The sequence below is a fragment of the Eurypyga helias genome, unplaced genomic scaffold (assembly GCF_000690775.1).
Source record: "Eurypyga helias isolate BGI_N326 unplaced genomic scaffold, ASM69077v1 scaffold37582, whole genome shotgun sequence".
Classification (NCBI taxonomy): domain Eukaryota; kingdom Metazoa; phylum Chordata; class Aves; order Eurypygiformes; family Eurypygidae; genus Eurypyga; species Eurypyga helias.
The window spans coordinates 5,900-25,273 of NW_010234854.1; the positions used below are offsets into that span (position 1 = coordinate 5,900).

The following is a 19,374-nucleotide window of genomic DNA, read 5'->3' on the forward strand; positions in this document are numbered from 1 at the left end:
CTTTCTCATCCTACAAAAGTAAAGAGGAAAAAAACCAAACATGTAAAAGCCCCGTAGTAGCAGACAACAATTAATATCTCATAGTTGAGTCAAACAATACTAACTGTGAAATCTCTGAAGACAAGGTTTCTTGATCCCCTCCTTAATGCCATTAGGGCAGCACTCGGATGATTCACAATGGCCTTCTGTGCTCTGGGAGTAGAGGCAGTACCCCCTGCAGCTGGCTGCCTACATCAGTAAAGAAAAGAATTCATAAAAATACGCTTTCACCACTTTCTGGAAGATTAACAACTCTGAAAATTTATTTTGACAATTTTTTAACCTATCTGAACAGAGACACAAAAATCCATTAATGCCGGCTGCCAGCATGTGATTTGTCTTTTGTTTCCGCAGAGATAAACCTTACTGCCAAGCCTTCGGAAGAGTCACGGGCTTTATTTTATGTGAAAAAAAACCCTTCTCTGGAAGAAGTACTGCTCGTCACCCATGACATTTGAGATGGAAAAGTAATATATTGTACTAATGACACAGCCACTTCCTGAAGTGCACCTCGTCAAAGGAATGTTTTATCAGGCGGGATTTAACAGGAACTGGGATAGCAGCTATGCAAATGTCATCTGAGATTTGGCCAGACAATGTCCTTAAAATACAGCTATTCAAACTCAACACAGCTCACTGGGACCACGAGACACTAAGACAATATAAAACGCATATTAACTGTGGTTAGTGAGGAGTAATATAAAGTAACATGAACTAAGCCATGATCTATGACATAAAACATCTAATTGTTAAATGAAATCAAACATTGGTAAAAACCAATTACCTGTTACTGCAGCTTTCAGACTGAGATTAATAAATTAAGCAGGGTATTTCATAAAGGTGGTACAAATGACAAACACAGCAGAAGCGAATTCTCCATTTTCAGTATTAAACACTGAAGCCAAAGCTCTGTTTCATGCAAAACTTCAAAACTACTCATACATTTAAGAGTTTAGAACGTGCAAGTATCAACTTCACTTAAGGAGTAAGGCTCATAATGTCACCTCAAAGGAAAGCTCTGCAGTACCAACAGTGAAAAATATCACCACGCTTCAGTATATTGAACATCATTATTATGAAGTCTTTTAATATCCTAGTAGAACCTGATTAGAAGTATGCAGTAGTGCTTACTTGCAAAGGTAGCATAAATCAAACCCAAATGTGCCGGTTTTTAAAATGAAAGCTAGCCTGTGAGAGTATTACTTAGGCATCTTTCACTGTGAGTACTGCAAGAACAAAACTTGCATTCTCTATTCAGTGAGACTTTCTCCACAATCTGAAATTCTAACAACAAGGAAACCTTGTTAAAAACTAAGAAGAGGGTTCATGTGAGTGGTTTTAAGCCACAAAACAAAAAATTAAGAAGTAGTAACAGACAGACTCCTCCCTAAAAACTTTGCTGATCACCACCCTGCATGGAAAGAAGAGTTTGAAAACCTTTATGAACTAAAGGGAGAAGGGGGAGGGGCTGAATGAGGAAACTGCTGGGCAATGACACATGCTTATAGGAGACTGAGTACCACAGTAAAGGAATTATCATCCTCAGTTTTGATTTCTGGAACATTTTTGTTTTCCTCATATTGAGAGCAACAAGGATTCATTGACAGAGGCTGTTCCCAAAGTCTCTCAAGAGCTATCACTCCGTATTTCAGAAAGCTGAAGTACTGTTGCCTTGATTTTTGAAACACTGAAAAAAGTACAGTTCCAAGAAATTAAGAATACACTAGAAGACTGTCTTCTCTTTTTGATTTGGGAAAACAAAGAAGTTGATTAACGAGTTACTGAGACATCAAGTGGACTGACTTGTGTCTGTGGGCAAGTAATTCTCTCAAGAAACATCTAGATTTCTTGAAATTCTTTAATTATATTTTCAATTTAACTTCAAACCATACCATTCATCTTGTGATCTAAAGTCATCTCCTGCCCCATGGTGCATGAAGAATATTTTCGGTAGCTCACGCTACCACCTTTACTTCAGTGGCAACAAGGAAAAAAAATTGACTTGAATCCAAAAAGATTCAAATGCACGAAGCTACAGCCAACATGCAGTTAGTTGCTAGCGCTACCTGACCTTCCAGTACATAATAGTCAGCTACCTCTGAAAACCAGAAGAGGAAGAGTTAATACAACTGTAGAAGCAAAGAAACACAGAATTAAGGTGTACAACCAACTCTGTAATGCAGCTCAGCTTCTCCTACCCGGTACTAGCAATTTACAGGTTTTTTCAAGTACGTATGGCATTGCGACAGACAGAAATTATGATCAGGGGAATGGGCCCTTGTTTGCTGCGCTGTGTTCCACAGATGTTACTTCCAGCACCACTGGAAGTAACACTCACTTCTATCTACACTCGCTGAAGTAGGTGTAGCTTTACTAAATGGTGAGGGATTAAGTGAAGAAAGAGGGCCTAATGCCTGAAAATCGATGCTCATACATGTTTCATCTCCGTACCAGTTCTTTAAGGTGCTTCAGCTCCATACAAGAGTTTAGTCATATGGACTATCAGTGGTGTGCTGACATATCTGACAAGTTTCTAGGACTCAACAAAAAGTAAATTAAGACAAAACAGGCTGAGAAACTTGGGCTTGTTCAGCCTGGAGAAGAGAAGGCTCCGAGGAGACCTTATTGCAGCCTTCCAGTGCCTGAAGGGGCTACAAGGAAGCGGGGGGGGGGGGGTTTTTTAGACAAGGGGCAACAGGTTATTAAATTGAAAGTGGGAAGGTGTAGATTAGATATCAGGAAGAAGTTCTTCACGAAGAGGGTGGTGAAGCACTGGAACAGGTTGCCCAGAGAAGCTGTGGATGCCCCATCCCTGGATGTCTTCAAGGCCAGGCTGGATTGGATGAGGCGCAACCTGGTCTAGTAGAAGGTGTCCCTGCCCATGGCAGGGGGGTTGGAACTAGGTGGTCTGTAAGGTCCCTTCCAACCCAAACCATTCTGTGATTCTGTGTAGACGTTTTAAGTCAGCTTTCAGATATGACCATCAAGCCAACTGGAGGTGACCTGTTGTAGCAAGCTTAGGGTTTTATATGACAAGTCCCTGATTCTGGAAAGCAGTACCAAGTGTTGTGTCCCTCATGTAGCTGGATGCCCTTTTCAGTTGTGCAAACATGATCTTACAGCGCTGCTGCTGAGTTATGCGAGTTATCCATTACACAGAATCAAAACACTGCTGTTTGTTATTTGGTAAGAGAGGAGTAATGGAGACGAGGGAGTAAAACAGACAGGGCACCTCTGTGATTTCATAGAACAGCTGAGTATATTTAACTGTCACGTGTGCTGACAGAGAAAGGTCTCATCCCTTCCTTTACCTCCCAGCTGTCCTGGTGTTCAACTTAATGTAAGGCAAGTGTATTCCACTCATCTGGCAAACCCACTTCTTTGAATTATCAGTTTGGGTGGTTTTTTTTTTTTTTTAAGACAGAACTGATACACCATGCCATGAGACAAAAACTAGAGCTAGTGCTCTCACCATAAGCAGTGCACAGCCATGAGAAGAAACAAGGGGTGGCACAGGGAGGCTGAAAACATCCTACTTGAAGAAGTGGAATGCTCTTATTTCAACCTGTATTCTGAAATCACATCCTTCGGATCTGGCGATATTGCAGTCTCTATACTCCAGCAAGAACTGCTTATGCATATAAATTCCAACTTTCTGAACTTGACCTAATTTGCGATTTGTGCCTTAAAAGAGAGGATGTACGAATGCTTTTTCTAACATGAGTACCTGTGCCACTTTTGAAGAAGCCTGAGGACACAGAACTACTGGTTGTGTTATCTGTGGGATGGAATATTTTTGAGGAGGCAGAGTTGAGATCACAACATGCTAGTAGATGGATCAGCCCTATACTTCCCACTTAACAACTACATTACCATCAATCTTCATTTTGTGGTTTTCAGAGGTTTGAATGTTGCTCAGTGTAATGAAACAAGGCACCACAAAGCAATCAGAAGTCTGTGTTTAAAAGTTTGTTTATATTAAAAGGACTCCCAAACTAAATTTCTCAGCTTTCATACTCGCTGCCTCCAGCAGCTTGGTAGCAATTTAACTAGCCACAGCACAGACTGCAAAAATCTGCCTGGGACCATGTAATTACATCTTTAGCTTGCAACAAAGAGATTCCAGTTAGTTATTAACAAAGACCTAGTCTAATACACACACACAAGTAACTCAACCCTGAATAACTCCAATATTAACATGACCATCCCCACAACCCCACAGCAATGGGATTGTGATCTCCAATATTAATTCCAGGTGGCTGAAATAATTCTGGGAAAGAGGAGAGCTCAATCTTATTCCAGGTAGCAGCACAAAATTAGAAGACTCAGAAGAGTTGGTATTTACCCTGTTTGCTTGTTTAAAGGGAAGTTTATTACAAGAGTCCCTGGATCAAATCAATCCAAATTTAGACCAGAAAAGTGGAAGGAATAAAACAAGTTACAAGACAATCCATCTCAGCTGTATGAAACAGATGAACTGTATACACCAAATAACTTTCCATTTGGATTACAAGCACTTTCCTGCTACGATAAAAGTATAAAATTCTGTCCAGTTGGGAAAAATGAGGACAATATGTTGAGAATGATGTTAATCAGAGTATTGACCATCTATACCTTAAAGAATTACCTGTTCTTTCTATAACTGCAACCACATCTCTCCCATCAGAATCTATTCCCTCCTTTACCCATTCTGTCTCACCACAATGGACCTCAAATTTGATTACTGTTAGAGACTCTACATATCCAGAGTTTCCCATGAAAAGCTAAGTTATAAATACAGAAATTTCTAATCCTTTTATTTTCACTACCACTAATGAGGCTCAGGTCTCTTACTTATTGGAAGGCTTCTGATTTCCTGCTTGTCCTTGTTCATCTTGCTTTAATCCTGCAAGCAAAGCATCTCTGGAACAGTGCTTATCCTGTTTGAGGAAAAGAGGCAGACAGTGAAAAAGGTGTGTGAAAAAATTACCAAGAAATGCCTCCTATTTTCTGAAGTAGTATCTGAACGAAAATCTGCACCTGTAAATGGGTGATGAAGGAAAACCTCTGCCGCTGGAAAGGTTCACATCCCTCCCATAAGCACTGCCCTGGGTAGACATCTTTTCCTCCATGTTCAGTTGCTGCGTGATAGAAGACTTGTGACGGTGTTTGAAACCACCTACAAAAAGAGGGAGAGAGGAATTTAAGGTTGGGGGTTTTTCCAGGCAAGAGTAAAGCACAGTATCGCAAACATAAACCTATACTGGCTAAAAATTCTTGTTGTCTGAAACGAGCCATGCATTGATAAATGTTCATCCAATTTTGAAAGGAAAAACATGTATATACATAACTAGTGAACTACCAATAACTGGCAATGTGGTTTTGCCAAATACAATGGAAATATCATGCTTCTATTTTTCTATTTATTTCTCTTTTATATTTTTATTTATTTATCTTTCTTTTATATTTCTATTTATTTATTCCAAAGAAATCATGCATGTTAATTCCAAGAGTTCCATTCTTTGTAATACAAGCAAAATACAGCAACAGACAGCTAAAATGTTGAGTTTCATGTATTCCTTTTCCTGTTTTCCTTCTTGACTGGAAGTGAAACTCAGACCTTATTTAAACTTATTGGGAGAGATGCACACTATCTGCTCTCAATACCGCACGCATGGATGTAAGTGATCAATCTAAAATTAGTGCTCTTTAGCACCCAAACTCTAAATATCAGGGAAACGGCTAGATGTCATTTCCTGATGCACACAGAAGTCAAAAAATATCACTTACGTGACCCTTTTTAACATCTTCACCTAAACCTCAGTTTTTAATTGTCTTTCCAAAACCTCAAAGTGCCTGCCGACAGCCCCAAAGCACAGGACATGAGGTATTTCAGCAAATGAAGTGCTTTTGCATCAATAGAAAAGATTAAGTTGTCCTAAGCCTGGCCCTGTAACGCTCTCTGCGGGGTGTTTCATGTTTTGTGCATGTTCTATTTGGCAAGAGCTCAGGTGTGACATAACCTTGCAGGAAGTTCAGCCCAGTAAGGGCTTTCTTCCATTTCCAAGCAGTAGAAAAGTTACAACTCACTGTGAACGCCCCCTCAAAATACTGGAGAGTCAACAGTTCTTCAGATTTGTTATTTTCAAATTGTCACAAGGACGGAAGATGTGTTATTTTAACACAGATGGTAATGGAGAACCATTGTATTTCAGAGAATATAAAATGGAAATAGCGACTGACTCAGTGTGGGTTTTTAGTCTAGATCCACCTTACAACTTATCTGAAGTTGTACAAACTACAGCCCTTACTTCGAGAGAGAAAAAAAATGGCCAAAATAAACAAAAGACTTAGCTGCCTGCATTTCATTTCAATACAACTAACCCAGCTCATCAACACCCACTTAAGGCTTGGACAAAAGAGGTCTGGAGACCTAGCTGCTGCCATTCAGGGTCATCACCACCAGCTGTCTTCACACACTTGCTGGACAGATGCCACCGGCGGCGCAGCAGTCTTACCAAAGAGGAAACACGTGCCCCCACCTCAGCCACTCCGGTTCACATGCCAGTATTTTAGTTTCAGTTAACGAGAGAAGTATTTGTGTTGAGATGTTTGACTAACTCCCTGGGCTGAACAGTGCCAGGAGGGAGATGACCTCCAATCGGAGACTTACAGTGAGCAGCCAGGGAGGAAGCAACATCTTAAACCCACAGCAGTCACTTATGGACAAGTTCAAGCCGGAGCGCTCAGCACAGCAACAGCAGATCAGTAGGTCTTTGATCCAGCCACCTCCTTCCCACCCTACCACTCACTCCAGTACTGGCCATTATGCAAACAAACTTGCCATCGATGCATGGGCCTGAGTGTAAGTGTTACTCAAACCCCATAAAGATGTCCGAGAGCTCATTTCACCCCCAGACAAGTCCTCATTATAAACTAAATCCTACTGCGATAACCACCGGTAACACAGCAATTACCTTCTGCATAGCCAATAAATATGACTCTCAAAAAACATTAATCTTTTCCATGCTAGTCAGCCCTTACTGAAGGGAAGCTGGGAAGGAGAAATACCTGTCTCTTGCTGTTGGTGCAGACAGCCCAGAGTAGGAAGTTAAAATAAACTGTTTTACATCTACATGGCTCAACAGTGCAAGTTGATGTTTCAGAAGACAGAAAGATGTCTTTCCACAAAAAAAGGGGAAAGTCAGTATGTAAACTTAAGCCTGGCACAACTCCTGGCATGGATGAAACAAATTTCATGGCATAAGTGCAACCCAAAACATAGTTTTTATTCAACATGGCACGGCTTTAAGAAAAATAAAGCTATTTCAACTATATTGGTTCATTCATTGTATTATTCAGTGTTATACTTAAATCACTGACCTAAGAAGATTCAAATTAACCACCATTTTGCAGAGAAAAACTATTTTTCCTTAAAGAAACACTTAAACATGGTAATAATAAAAAAACCCTTAAGTACTGAGAACAGGGTTAGTTGAGTCTAGACTTTAGTTCTGCACTTTCATGATTTCACCATCATTCTGTTCAGCTGCTGAACATAACATTAAACTAATAGCTGACTTGACAGGCAGTGGAGATTCCGTAGCATTTCCAATTTACTTTTGTAATACAAAGCAATTCAACAGCAGACATCCCCTGCCCACCTGTGAAACACAACAGCAGCTTTTAAATGAGGCTGAATACAATTAGCAGTACTTGCAGACAGCTGAATTTCAACGGAAAACACCTATTTTCTGTTACATCCTCAATGCCAAGTAGTGTGCTGACTGACACCTTTCAGAGCTGTACTTCTGCTTCAGATACTAAACCAGAATACATCTTCGAGAGGCAAATCATTATAACTGTTTGCATAACTGGGCCTGATCTGGTTGTGGTCTTCAGACACTACTAAATCTGTTGCATTTGATTTCAAAATCTTGGTATAATGTTTCCTAATTCAGTTCCAAAACAGCAGAATCCACACCCACGCCACTGGAATGTTGCTGACTGCAGCAGCCAAGTTAGCAGGTAGGAAAAGAACAGAGTATTTTATTTATTTGTATTTATTCTGATTCTCAAGAAAATGTTTTTGAAGGCCTTCACTGCCTTCTGCAATACATCCTGGAAGGAAAACTGAATTCTAATATGTTGTGACAATTAAACTAAAGAATATGCATAGAGAAACAGGTGCAAATGACTATCAAATTTGCCTCCTGTCATATCCTTCCAGTTAACTCTGAACACCACAAAGAAGCACTGTCCTACCATTCTACTACGATGAACCTGCCTGCTTAATACCTAGGAAAAAAAAACTGCTAAGCAATCATGAATGAAACCAAGTAGTGGATGTAAAGTTCACACAGACTGATGCCCCACTCAAAACAATCTTGTTTCCTGCTTCAACAACTCCATACAAACAGCTAAGATTGAGAGCTATAAATGAAACAGTTATAATAACAGGTGGCAACTCCAGATTTTTCTTTATGTCTGTTAGAAGCAGGAAGCCTAGAGCAGATCTGATAGTAATGTTTTTAATCATGCTGTTGAAAGAACACGAATAAACAATATACATTAGAGGAAGATGCAAACTTAATGTTTTGGTTCTCTCTTCACCACAGAAAAGACTGAGTGTAATGTTATCTAAACTGGTTTTAGGCTGGAGCTGAAATAAGTATTTTAAAAGTGATAGGCAGCTTAAGAACAAGAGCTGTGTCTCACATGGACTACAATCTATCAATGCAAAATCTCCAAAGGCTTTTGAAAATAATGAAACTTAACCATGAACAAAACCCAGCATATAGCAGCAACAAGAAAAACTAAAGCAACAGAAATAGTACACTATCTTTGAAATGAAACACAGAGATCAACTTGTCAAATATGGGTCTCATAGCCCTTCAGTCTCACAAAAACTTACTGGACTAATATTATAAAAGACAGGCTTACAAAAAGACTGATAATGTAAGATAATCATAACTGTATTGTTCTTCCTCCTGCCCCAAAATTTTTCTGCTCATATTCACATCCTAGTTCACATGTGACATGACCTGTTCCACGGTTAGACGTCACCTCAACTCCACGAAACTTATCTCACATAACTTTATGTCTAAAGTTGGTGACTAACTTATACTTCAAAACCGTAGTTCAGCAAACTTTTCAAGATGGTATAAATTGGCAAGGCTTGGGCTAAGAAACCACCTGAGCTTTTCATTTCCACCTCGGTACAACCCACTTCTGTACCAATGCAGGTGTCTACGCATCTATTGTGCAGCCAGTAGAGTACGGCTCTGCGGTTATATTTATTAGCAGTGAGACAGTAAAGTAAAATCTAAGTAAAGCCTTACATGTGTTTCTTACATAGAGACGTGCCACCTACCAAAGAAACACAAATCACTTTCAAGGTGAAAACAGGGCAAAACTGTTAAGAAGCGCAAGATCTCTACAATACCAGTCTGAGTCCTATCTAAAATCTGTATGGTCTTGCACTGACTTAATGATATTTGGATGATGTTTGTAAGGAACAAAAGAAACAGGAATTAGAGCTTCAGGGATCTACAAATTCACCGTCCCTCAGTACTGCCCTAAGTCTGTTCAAATGCCTTATTTTCACCATCAATTCCAAAGATTCCAACTTCTCCATCATTTCATCCCAACTTTCTCAATGTCTATGCTCCAGCTTTCTGCCAAATCAGCCTTTTGTCTTGTCCTACAACGATGAAGTGTCCCACCCTTTTCCATGCCCACCCTATGTGCTATGCAATTTCCCTCACTGTTTTCAAAGTGGCTATTTGACAAGTACCTTTGTTTCACCAATCTGTACCCTTCACTGCAAGCTAAGCATATTCACACATCTGTGTTATTTTAAAACTCCATGTCAAGATGCACATGCTGATAAAAAGGGCAGTATGGGGTTTTTATAAGCCTACATCCCAAAGTCTGCCAGCACACTCCTCTCTAAGGACAACAACGAATAATCACAAATAGTCTCATCACTGCTGCCTAGTCTTAAAATCCTTTCTATTTCCTTTCGTGACAACGGAGTCCTGTGGCACACAAATGGTATCATAAGTGCTTAACTTAGTCATAACCTAAATAAGACTTTGACCAGCACACAGAAGTGCAACACCCTCCTCTTGCAGAACTGGAAACACGAGAAAGATTAAAAGCTGGAAACATAAGAAAATGTCAAGACATGATTTGTAGCTGGAGTACAGTAACTGGTTTTGTGTTTGCAATACACAGAACAAGCTTCAGAGCTAGGAATTCATTTTTTTTAACTACATGACAGTATTTTATTTATTACTGAAGAATCAATATATTTAAAAAAGCCACATGGTCTGAAGCATAATTGAGAGCAGACAAATATCTGGCACTCCCCCATCTCAGCTTCAGCTTCCTCAACACTTTCCACTTTTTCTTTTCCCCCCCTGCAAAGTATAAGGCAACTTAAGGAAACAGAATGGATAGAACTTAAGAGAATCACCTTCTATACACAAGCATCTGTTACATATTAATAAGAGGTAGTTAAATAAAGGAGCCATTTACTTTTTACAAGATTGCCACAGACACATGAAGTTCTGTCCAGGTTTTCTCATTTGCTCTGCGTGCTGACTTGCTGCAGTGTATGACGGCGCCTGCAGACTGATCTGCTGGCCCTGTACTTGCACTGTTGGTATCGACGTTGCAGGTGTGCTCTGCAGAAAAAGTTAAAACACAGTTTTAAACAGGGCTTATTGCAAGACCTGACATACAGTTTACTGTTTGTTCAGAGATCTTTTGTTTTACACTTTAATTAACAACAAGTTTTCAGATTTTAATGCTTTGGAACCTGAATAAGCATTCATGGACACAACAGCGTGAGGGACATACAACTTTTACACTGAGGTATTCATGCAGAAGTTTCTACTATTCAGATTACTAGACCTTATGCCCAAATTCAAATACAGAATTATGAGCGCAAAGGAATTTCTCAAGGGCACCAGTGGAGCAAAGGTTGGCATTATTTTGCAAAGACTATTTGTTCTTTAAGACAAGAAAAAAACATGCCAACTCAAGGGGCTGCAATATCATCAGCACAGGGAGTAGTTTGTTTTCCTACGGAAATGTAGGAGAAAATGCTGCCAGAAGTAGTAAAATGAGTACTGATACACCTAAAACCACTTTGTGTTCTTTGATGAGATGGTTTTATGTGCTGCATCTGTGGAATTCTTGAACTGCCACATCAGTACTATGTTACAGAGGGTGTAAGAAAAGGTAAACTGAGCAATATTGAAGAAACACTATCAAAGGCCAGCAGGCTTAAACTACAACATACCTTTTTCTCTGTATAATTTGTCAAGTTTTATAATACTTTAAGCTCCTGTAAAACCAGACAGCACACATACCTTTTTACAGAACACCACATGCCCAGAATGCCTGAACATGTCCTACAACTTGTATACAGTGAAATACAAACATTTCAGGAAGGAAAAAGATGTTCCCCTTGCAATATTACAAAACACTTATTTTGACAGTGAATAGAAATTGTCTTAAAAGTGACCTAAAAAAGTTAAAACCAAAGCCAAAATGTGTCATGTGTCGTGTTCCCCCAAGTAATAAATGTGCTCACACCCCCCCCAAACAACAGATACTGAACATTAGACTTTCCCATTTCAGGTCAGTGTTTATGTCAGAACCCTGTTTCTCCTCTTTCTTTTTTCCTACAAGGCTCTGGCCAGAAAGTTGTTTGCAAAGATGTTGACAATAAAACCCATTAAACTTCTGAATATTATCTAGCAATAAACACCTAACATTCTTTTCTTCCCTACTGTTAGAAAAGGAATGTTAACGCTCGAGACAAACAAAAACTACTTTCAAAGTCTGTGTTTTAAGAATATTACAAAAGTAGCACTTTCAAATGCTGCACACAATACTCTGTTCACACCCTTACAGCTCTGTTACTGAACGGCTTTAGACCTGAACTGTAAGGAAACAGTTAAGTGCAACTTCCGACATTTCATTTGCATGTTGATCTTAAGTTTTCCTCCTGCTGCTCTCTACTGGCATTGAGGACAGTCACACAAGGTAACGCCTCAGTAATGATCACAGATCGTATAAGGTTTATAACATGATCAAAAGGACGGCGAAAAAGCCTAACCAAAACCAAAACACTTCCCATATCCAAGTATAAATCCTGATTAAAACATGGCAAAACACTGCAAAACTCCTGAACACAGCACAACTGTTGTATGACGACTGTGACCTGCGTGTGTCGAAATCTGTAAGAAAGGACTCGAGCCCATTAGTCAGAACCAAACATCTTGAAATCTGCAATACTTTTCATCTAAAGATCTCTAAGATATTTTACAGACTGGGGTATGAATCTTCACAATGTATCTTTTAACAAAAGGTAAACACCAGTGGAACCCTTTAAGACCATCGTCCCTTTAATGAGGCATTTTTGAAGTGAAGCTGGAAGTGTAATCATCGGTGGTCAGCAGTACGGCTTGCTTTGCAGTCTTCACTTGGCATCCTGGCATCAACACATTACGATGGTCTTTATACAAGTTTTTATCCCTATAGAACTTCTGTCTCATTTAATGTGCTGGAGGGAGAGCGAGCTTAATGAATGAATCCAGTATTTCATTTCATTCTCATCATTCAGCGTGCGGTTCATGTATTATTTACTCCATTCTAAGCAAACCCTGCAATTTATCCAGAATTGTGCATTTTCTCAAGGGTTTTATGGCAAGCTTTCCTACTGGTATTCAAAGGTTTTAATACCGTCTCATTAAAAAAATTGTTTATTTTAAACAAGGAGATCCGATACATACAACACAATGTTACATGCTGAAAATGGAAGTGCACAGAAAGGGAAACGATTTTCAGGACAAATAGTTAAAATTCAATTTCCCCTCCAATTTCTTTCTACACTTCTTTTTTTCAGAGACAGGAAAAAAAAGCTGAGACATTGAAAATAAATGTGTAAAATAATTGTTGTTTCGAATCCTTTTATCACTGCTGTACTGCAAAGCAGAGCAGCTTTGTTCAAACTTGTCGCATTAGGCGGTTACAACTTCCATGTATTTTCAAGTCAGATTTATTGCTCCCTTATCAACTGTCTTGATTATATTTTAAAATCAACAGATAAACATACATTTGCTTTCCCAGGTTTTATTTTAGAAACTTAAGTTCTAACATCTCAAAGCTTTCCTCTCTTAATTCAAGAGATCAGAAATACCACTAGTTTTTATTTTCCTTTTTTCATCTCCTCTACTTTCACGTATCAATTCTGTAACGCATGACACACAGGACACCACTAAAATCAGGCATACTTTGTTCTTCAGGCATTAAAACTACTTTTTTCCAGAAAACGTACCTAGAAATTCTTGCTATGTGCTACCTTGTTTACAGTACTGCTACGCAATGCCTATGTGAACTCGCTTCTCTCTTTAACACACAGAACTATGATAGACATTTTATTTTTCCAAATAGAGTCTTTCTGGGAGAAGTAACGTTGAAAAAAAAAAAATCTCTATGGCATAAAGATTTCACAGAACTTCCTCCTCTAGCAAAAACATGTAATGATACCAGGTTCCTCAAGAAATCAAGCACCCAGTCCCCTAGTACACTTGAAAGCATCTCATGGCATCTTTTTATATTCAGATTAGAGCTCTCCATGACTTGCTGCCACCACTTAGCACTTCCGCAAATCAGATCTCACTGGATCTACGGATTGAAAGGCATCTCAAGTAGCATCACCTACCTCTTCTTTTGAAACACATAACCAAATCATATAACCCCTCTCTCATCAGTCCACTGGGTGCCGTTTTTAAGGACTTGCGAGTCCTTATCCAGAATATAAATACAAAAAAACCTGAGAAACCAAACACTAACAGAAGCAGAGCAGCTAAATATACACTTGTACTACACACACACACATATAAAAATAATGCATTTATATTTAGTGATTTTCTGTCTCAGAGGACCTAGGCTAGTCTGCAAATTTTGCCCTAAATGACAGGTACTTCCACATCAACTGACCTGCCTGTAGCCACGCCTGACGGGTTTCTGGGTGACCCAGAACGTAACAGATTGTGTTAAAGGAGCCCAAACTAACACACTGCACAAAGAAGTGACTTCAGTATGACAGGTAACAAGATTCAGGGCAGTCTGAAGTAAATTTTTGTCAATAGGCACAAAAATACTATTCTCTGACAACTCAATTTTTTATTTAAGCCAGTTTCTGACAGCAATCCCTTAACCAGCAAGTTCTGAATTCTTTTATCTGCTTTACAGGAGCTTTTCTGTTTACCCTGCTCTTGATTGCTAGGGTCTTGGCAGCAAGATCTTGATTCAAGGCATGTCTCTAGCTTGCAGTGCCGGGGCACAGATGCAAAATCTCAAGTTTTGATGATAGAAGTTAAGATTTCTGCCACTTTAATATCCTCTCTGCAAAGCTGGCTGAGTTATGCAGGTTGCTGGCCATCCATAGTTTACCTCAGAGATAAAACCTGACTGGATCATGTACTAAGGAAAGCAGAAATAACCACCACGGTCACTGTTACACTATTTGTGGGCTCTTTACCTGCACTGCAAATTAAGGACACCTCAAACACAGCAGCTGTGGCCTGCATCAGCTCAGGTTCAGTGCTGTATAAATGCAGTTGTTCTGCTTTCCAAGGCAATTTTGTTCTCATGTGGAGCCTGCACCATGCTCAGCTCCACTGGACATAACTGGAATCAGACAGATTGTTCTACCACTACATTCTTCTACCAGAAGTGCACTTGGAGTCAGAGCTGAAATCAAGGCCCACCATGGAGACACAGCAAATGCTGAGGCACAGCTAGTCAGCTCAGCTGAACTGGAGCTGCCTGGTAAAGAGCCATCAGGATCCCTGCAATGGACTTTCCATCACAGCAGGTTGTGGCTCAGGCACAATTCCACCCTGGAAAGCAACGTTTTTTCATTATCCAGCTATTGCAATTCCTGCACAACAGAGAGCTGTGACTATATGCATAAAGAATTCTTTGAGGTACAAAGTAAAAAGTGGAGACAACTGTTAAACTTATTTCTCTCCAGTATGTTAACTTCAATTAACCCGAACTTCACCAGCTACCTTCAACTACAGTCATTTCTTATCTTCAAGGTAAGAATGACACTTTTGAACTGACCACACAAAAGATAGCAACAAGGTATTAGCCTCATCAAGAGCCCGTGCAGACTGTTAAAATGCAGATAGGGATGCTTTAAACAACAGTCTTCCACCTTGCTCCCTGGGCCGACATGTCCGGACAAACGCGATGGGTAGCCAAGGCTAACACCACTGGCTGTACTGCTTTCTCATACTGCAAGTATGTTCCTTGAACTACATCCCTGAAGCTTACTTTGAAGGGATCTGTTTGGTCACTCATTCAATACACCTAGAAGGAAAATTCTTTGACAGCAGTCTTCAGAGTTACAAATGAAAGCATATAAAGTAAAAAATACATGTAAAAAATAATAATTTAGTAAAGTGTTGCAACATGAGACAGTTCTCAAATTCAAGCAAAATTTTAAGAGCTAGCCTTATGTATAGACTCTACAAATTCGATCTGTTACTAAGCTAGACATTGGTATTACAGATGAAATAGAAAATAATACTGATGGTCCTCTTAAGACTCTGCTTTCTTGGATATATTTCTGCATTGATGTGGCTGATCTTGCCCCGACAGTGTGGTTTGCACTGAACTCTTAAATTACATAAATACAAGCCCTAAATACCCATACAGACTACTTATGGTACAGATACTACAGCCTGCTTTTAATAAGCAGGAGGAGATTTATCTACAGACTGGGCGACTTGAGACTGAGATACTGGGAGGAGGAGAGGGAAAATAAAAACAAAATAAGTAACTCTAGTCATGAAAACGAAGAGTAAAGCTAAGAGCTTTCTGCTGACTAGAATGGACTGTTTACAAAAGATACTGATGTATTTTTATGCACAAGAGCTCCTCCATTTGGGCACACGGGCTCCCTGTGTGGTAGGAAAAACAAACCCTATGGCTTGGGGCCAGAAATGGCCTCTATCTCCACTTCATGAATGGTGCCCTTCCCCTTATATATTAATGGATAACTCTATTTTAGCATGACACCTGCCCATTTTATTTAGAAGGCCTACCATGCCATCAGCAGGGGATGCATCCCAGCATGGCGGGGGCCCCGTTGACAGAGTGCTATATGCAGTTTAAAAGGATTAGGCTGCATTTTTTTTCCTCCCGTCGTTAATATGTGCACACCCACAGTACATACATTTAGCTGAATGTAAACAGTTAATGATTAGTAAAAATACATTTTGAAGTATCATAGAATTTACAGTTTGGTATTACTGAAAATTTTACATTTGGCTTCTTCCTCATAATGAACATATATAAAAAGATAGCTTATAAACTGAAAATTAATAGAGTAGGATTTCAGTGTGAGGAAAGGGTCAGGTGGATAGGTAGGCACTAAAATAAGTGTTATTTGCTTGTTGCTAGATTACTGAGGTTTAAGTCTCCTTGCAACAGTGTGCTTCTCCAGTGAAGAGCAATAAAAGCATAGAGATTCTGTATTTCAGTACTTCCAGCTGAGAAACTCATTTGCTCTGTGGCTAGAAATGAATTACACCTCCTGGGGCTACACACCTGCTTTCTGGTGCATAGTAATTCTTCCCAATCAACAGAGAGCAGGAGCAAATCGTTAAGGCAATGCTCACGCTCACACCGTTTTTGCCACCTAAATTTCCACATGAGCACGTTTCAAGTGGGCGGCCTTAAGAGAAATGGGAGTGCATTGTTTATGAGGGGATGACAGCGATGAGCAGGGATGTGATTACTTTAAATTGCCTTATCTGGCTTTTAAATCAGAGTTGCTCATTTCTAGGAACTTGGCATGGTATCAGAGCATTCCTTCAAAACACACACCAATTGGGACAAACCGACATGGTTATGTTCAATAGATGTTTTGGAGGCGTTTGGAGAGGAGTAAGAAAAAGTGGAAAAGAAAATGAAGCGTACAGGTAAGTAATTGCTCATTTCTTTTTCTTTTTCATCCACTGGTCCAGCACAATGCCTCAGGAAAGAAATAAGCCAGGAGCAGGGAACACAGAAATAAAGAAAAGGAAGCCAAGGAAGTGAAGTGCCAGTTCTGTCTCCTCCCAGACTGCATTTCATGGGCTTGCAAAACACAGATGGTGAAACAAGAAAAAAATAGAAACACTGTGTGTATCGTATGTTCCTTTTCTGACATAACCCATATACCCTTAGCCCAATTTTTGTACAATAGCACAAAAACCCAGAAACCTTTAAAGTCAGTATGTATGTATTTTTCAATGAGTTCTGCTAGAGGTGTGTAATTAACATGGAACAACCACAAGACTACACAGAGAAGATACTTACACTTGTCTCATGGGATTTTGATAGCACTATATGGACTGTCCCATAAACTGCATGTATATAATTGTCATTATTTTAATAGGCCATTTAAATCAACATTTTTCCTCCAAGCATATAGTACTAGCCCATTTCAAACTACTATTCTTAACTTTTACATTCCCTTAAGAATTATTTCAGCCTTTCTTGCTTTCCTTAGTTCTCATTTTGCTGTTCCCTTCCCTCCCCCTTAGTTTGTCCTTCCTAATTTTCAGTTCAAGCATCTTCCCTTTCTCCTCCCTGCAGTTCATGACAACTAATCCTGCTGATAAGCAATACTCTCCTCCCTCTTCTGTCTTCTACATTTCCTTTTCCAGCCTTCCTTTTGGGATGTTATGTTATTAAACATTTTCTTCCTCTATCCTTTTCTCACTCCTCTGAAGTACAAGCTCTGCTTTCAAGTAAAGCTGTAAGGTGACAAGCAAACAGGAAATCACACACTAACAGCTTCAGCACCTATGCAATTTTGCTATAGCTAATATCCCTTTATTCTCTGTTCCTCACTATTTTTCGCTACTGGCTTGTATTTATAATAAATTTCACACTGCCTTCAAGAAGAACCATGTACTCCTGTTTCTTCTGCAAGACACCCTGTACACCTGAGGTACTGCAGAGAGGATAAAACAATGCAGATTCTCAAGTGAAAAGTGTTCCTTCCTTGGCTGCTGCCTCTCAAAGTCAGGGACGAGAAAGCTGCTTGTCATACAAGGAAGAGTCTCAAAATGGGAGGGAGAAAATAGGAGATGATCCAGGCCCTAACCTCAGAAGAAGTCATCATTAAAATTCAAACTGAGTTCATGAGAATTTGGCTATACCTTAGTATTTCTGGATGTCTTGAAGATATTCCTAAAAGCAGACTCAGTATTGGAAATATTAACATCTGCTTTTCCAGCAAAACAATAGCTATTGCAGTTGCTCAGCAGCTTTGGAAACAAAAAAGAGCTGCCAGAATGATTTTGGTACTTTCTGTAGTCCAACACATAAATTTTAAAGATTCATGTGGTAAAGATCCATAAAAAGTCTTAGGCCAAACTATGATGCTCACCATATCTGAACAGTGTGCTATAAAGCAGGTTCTGTTCTAAGTCAGCACTAACACCACCGTGGCAGACATGACTCAAACAGCCATATGTAATGGTTCAGGCAATTAGCTAACAAGTTAGATTGTTCCCCAAGATCAAAACTAATAAACTCCCTTTCTCCCACACTCCTGTAATTTTGAAGAAAGCAAGGGCATTCTACAGACAGCATAACAAGCCAACTTCCACAGAGTCAGATATCAAACCAAGTTACATCCACCCACAAAATCTGTACTGAATGGCATAGCCAGCTAGCAACATTTCTGTTTGTACAGATAATGGAAAAGGTAGGAACTAGTAACAATAGTGATGGTTTCTTTTTTACACTATCAGCACAGAAAATATTTTTTCCCCTCTCTATTATCATGATAGTTAACTGCATTACTCCCCTCTTCTCAAAACTCTGAAAGTCATAGCTGGTTGAGACACAAGTGAAAACTCTTGTCAGCCACATGTCCAGGAAATAACTAACCACAGATGATATTTATTCCATTCCAGAAACACAGCCATACCATTTTATATTTCAGTCAAATCTTTAGCAAAGCTGTAACAGAAATTTAAACGGTGTATCAGCTGAAGACTCACTGTAAAAAGCAAGGTGTAACTTGCTTTTTTCATCCATGCTAAAGAAAATCTAGTTCATTCTCCCTGTGCTCCTAAAAGGCACTATCATTTTGGTCAATTCATTTCTAGTAAGAACAAAGATAAATAAAGTATCAGAAAAATATGGATCTCTCATATAAAGCCTAAGTGCAAATTTACATGTGAGTTTAAAGACATTTTAAAAACATAACTCTGTGTGGTATGGCAGTTAAAAGAAAAAGAAAGAAAACTTGTTAACAGTTAGTTC

The 19,374-nt window shown here is 39.3% G+C and overlaps 1 protein-coding gene across 1 annotated transcript in view; it reads right to left on the reverse strand.

Moving 5' to 3' along the window:
* Nucleotides 1-19,374, reverse strand: part of ARID2 (AT rich interactive domain 2 (ARID, RFX-like)) — a gene marked incomplete at its 5' end in the record, with an annotated part of 33,984 nt that overhangs the window by 2,483 nt on the left and 12,127 nt on the right. The window contains 5 exons of the mRNA XM_010146579.1: nt 1-10; nt 105-228; nt 4,873-4,958; nt 5,059-5,197; nt 10,561-10,709. The exon at nt 1-10 is cut by the window's left edge and continues 82 nt beyond it. Coding sequence (XP_010144881.1) covers nt 1-10; nt 105-228; nt 4,873-4,958; nt 5,059-5,197; nt 10,561-10,709 — 508 coding nt within the window. The remainder of the gene's footprint in view (nt 11-104; nt 229-4,872; nt 4,959-5,058; nt 5,198-10,560; nt 10,710-19,374) is intronic.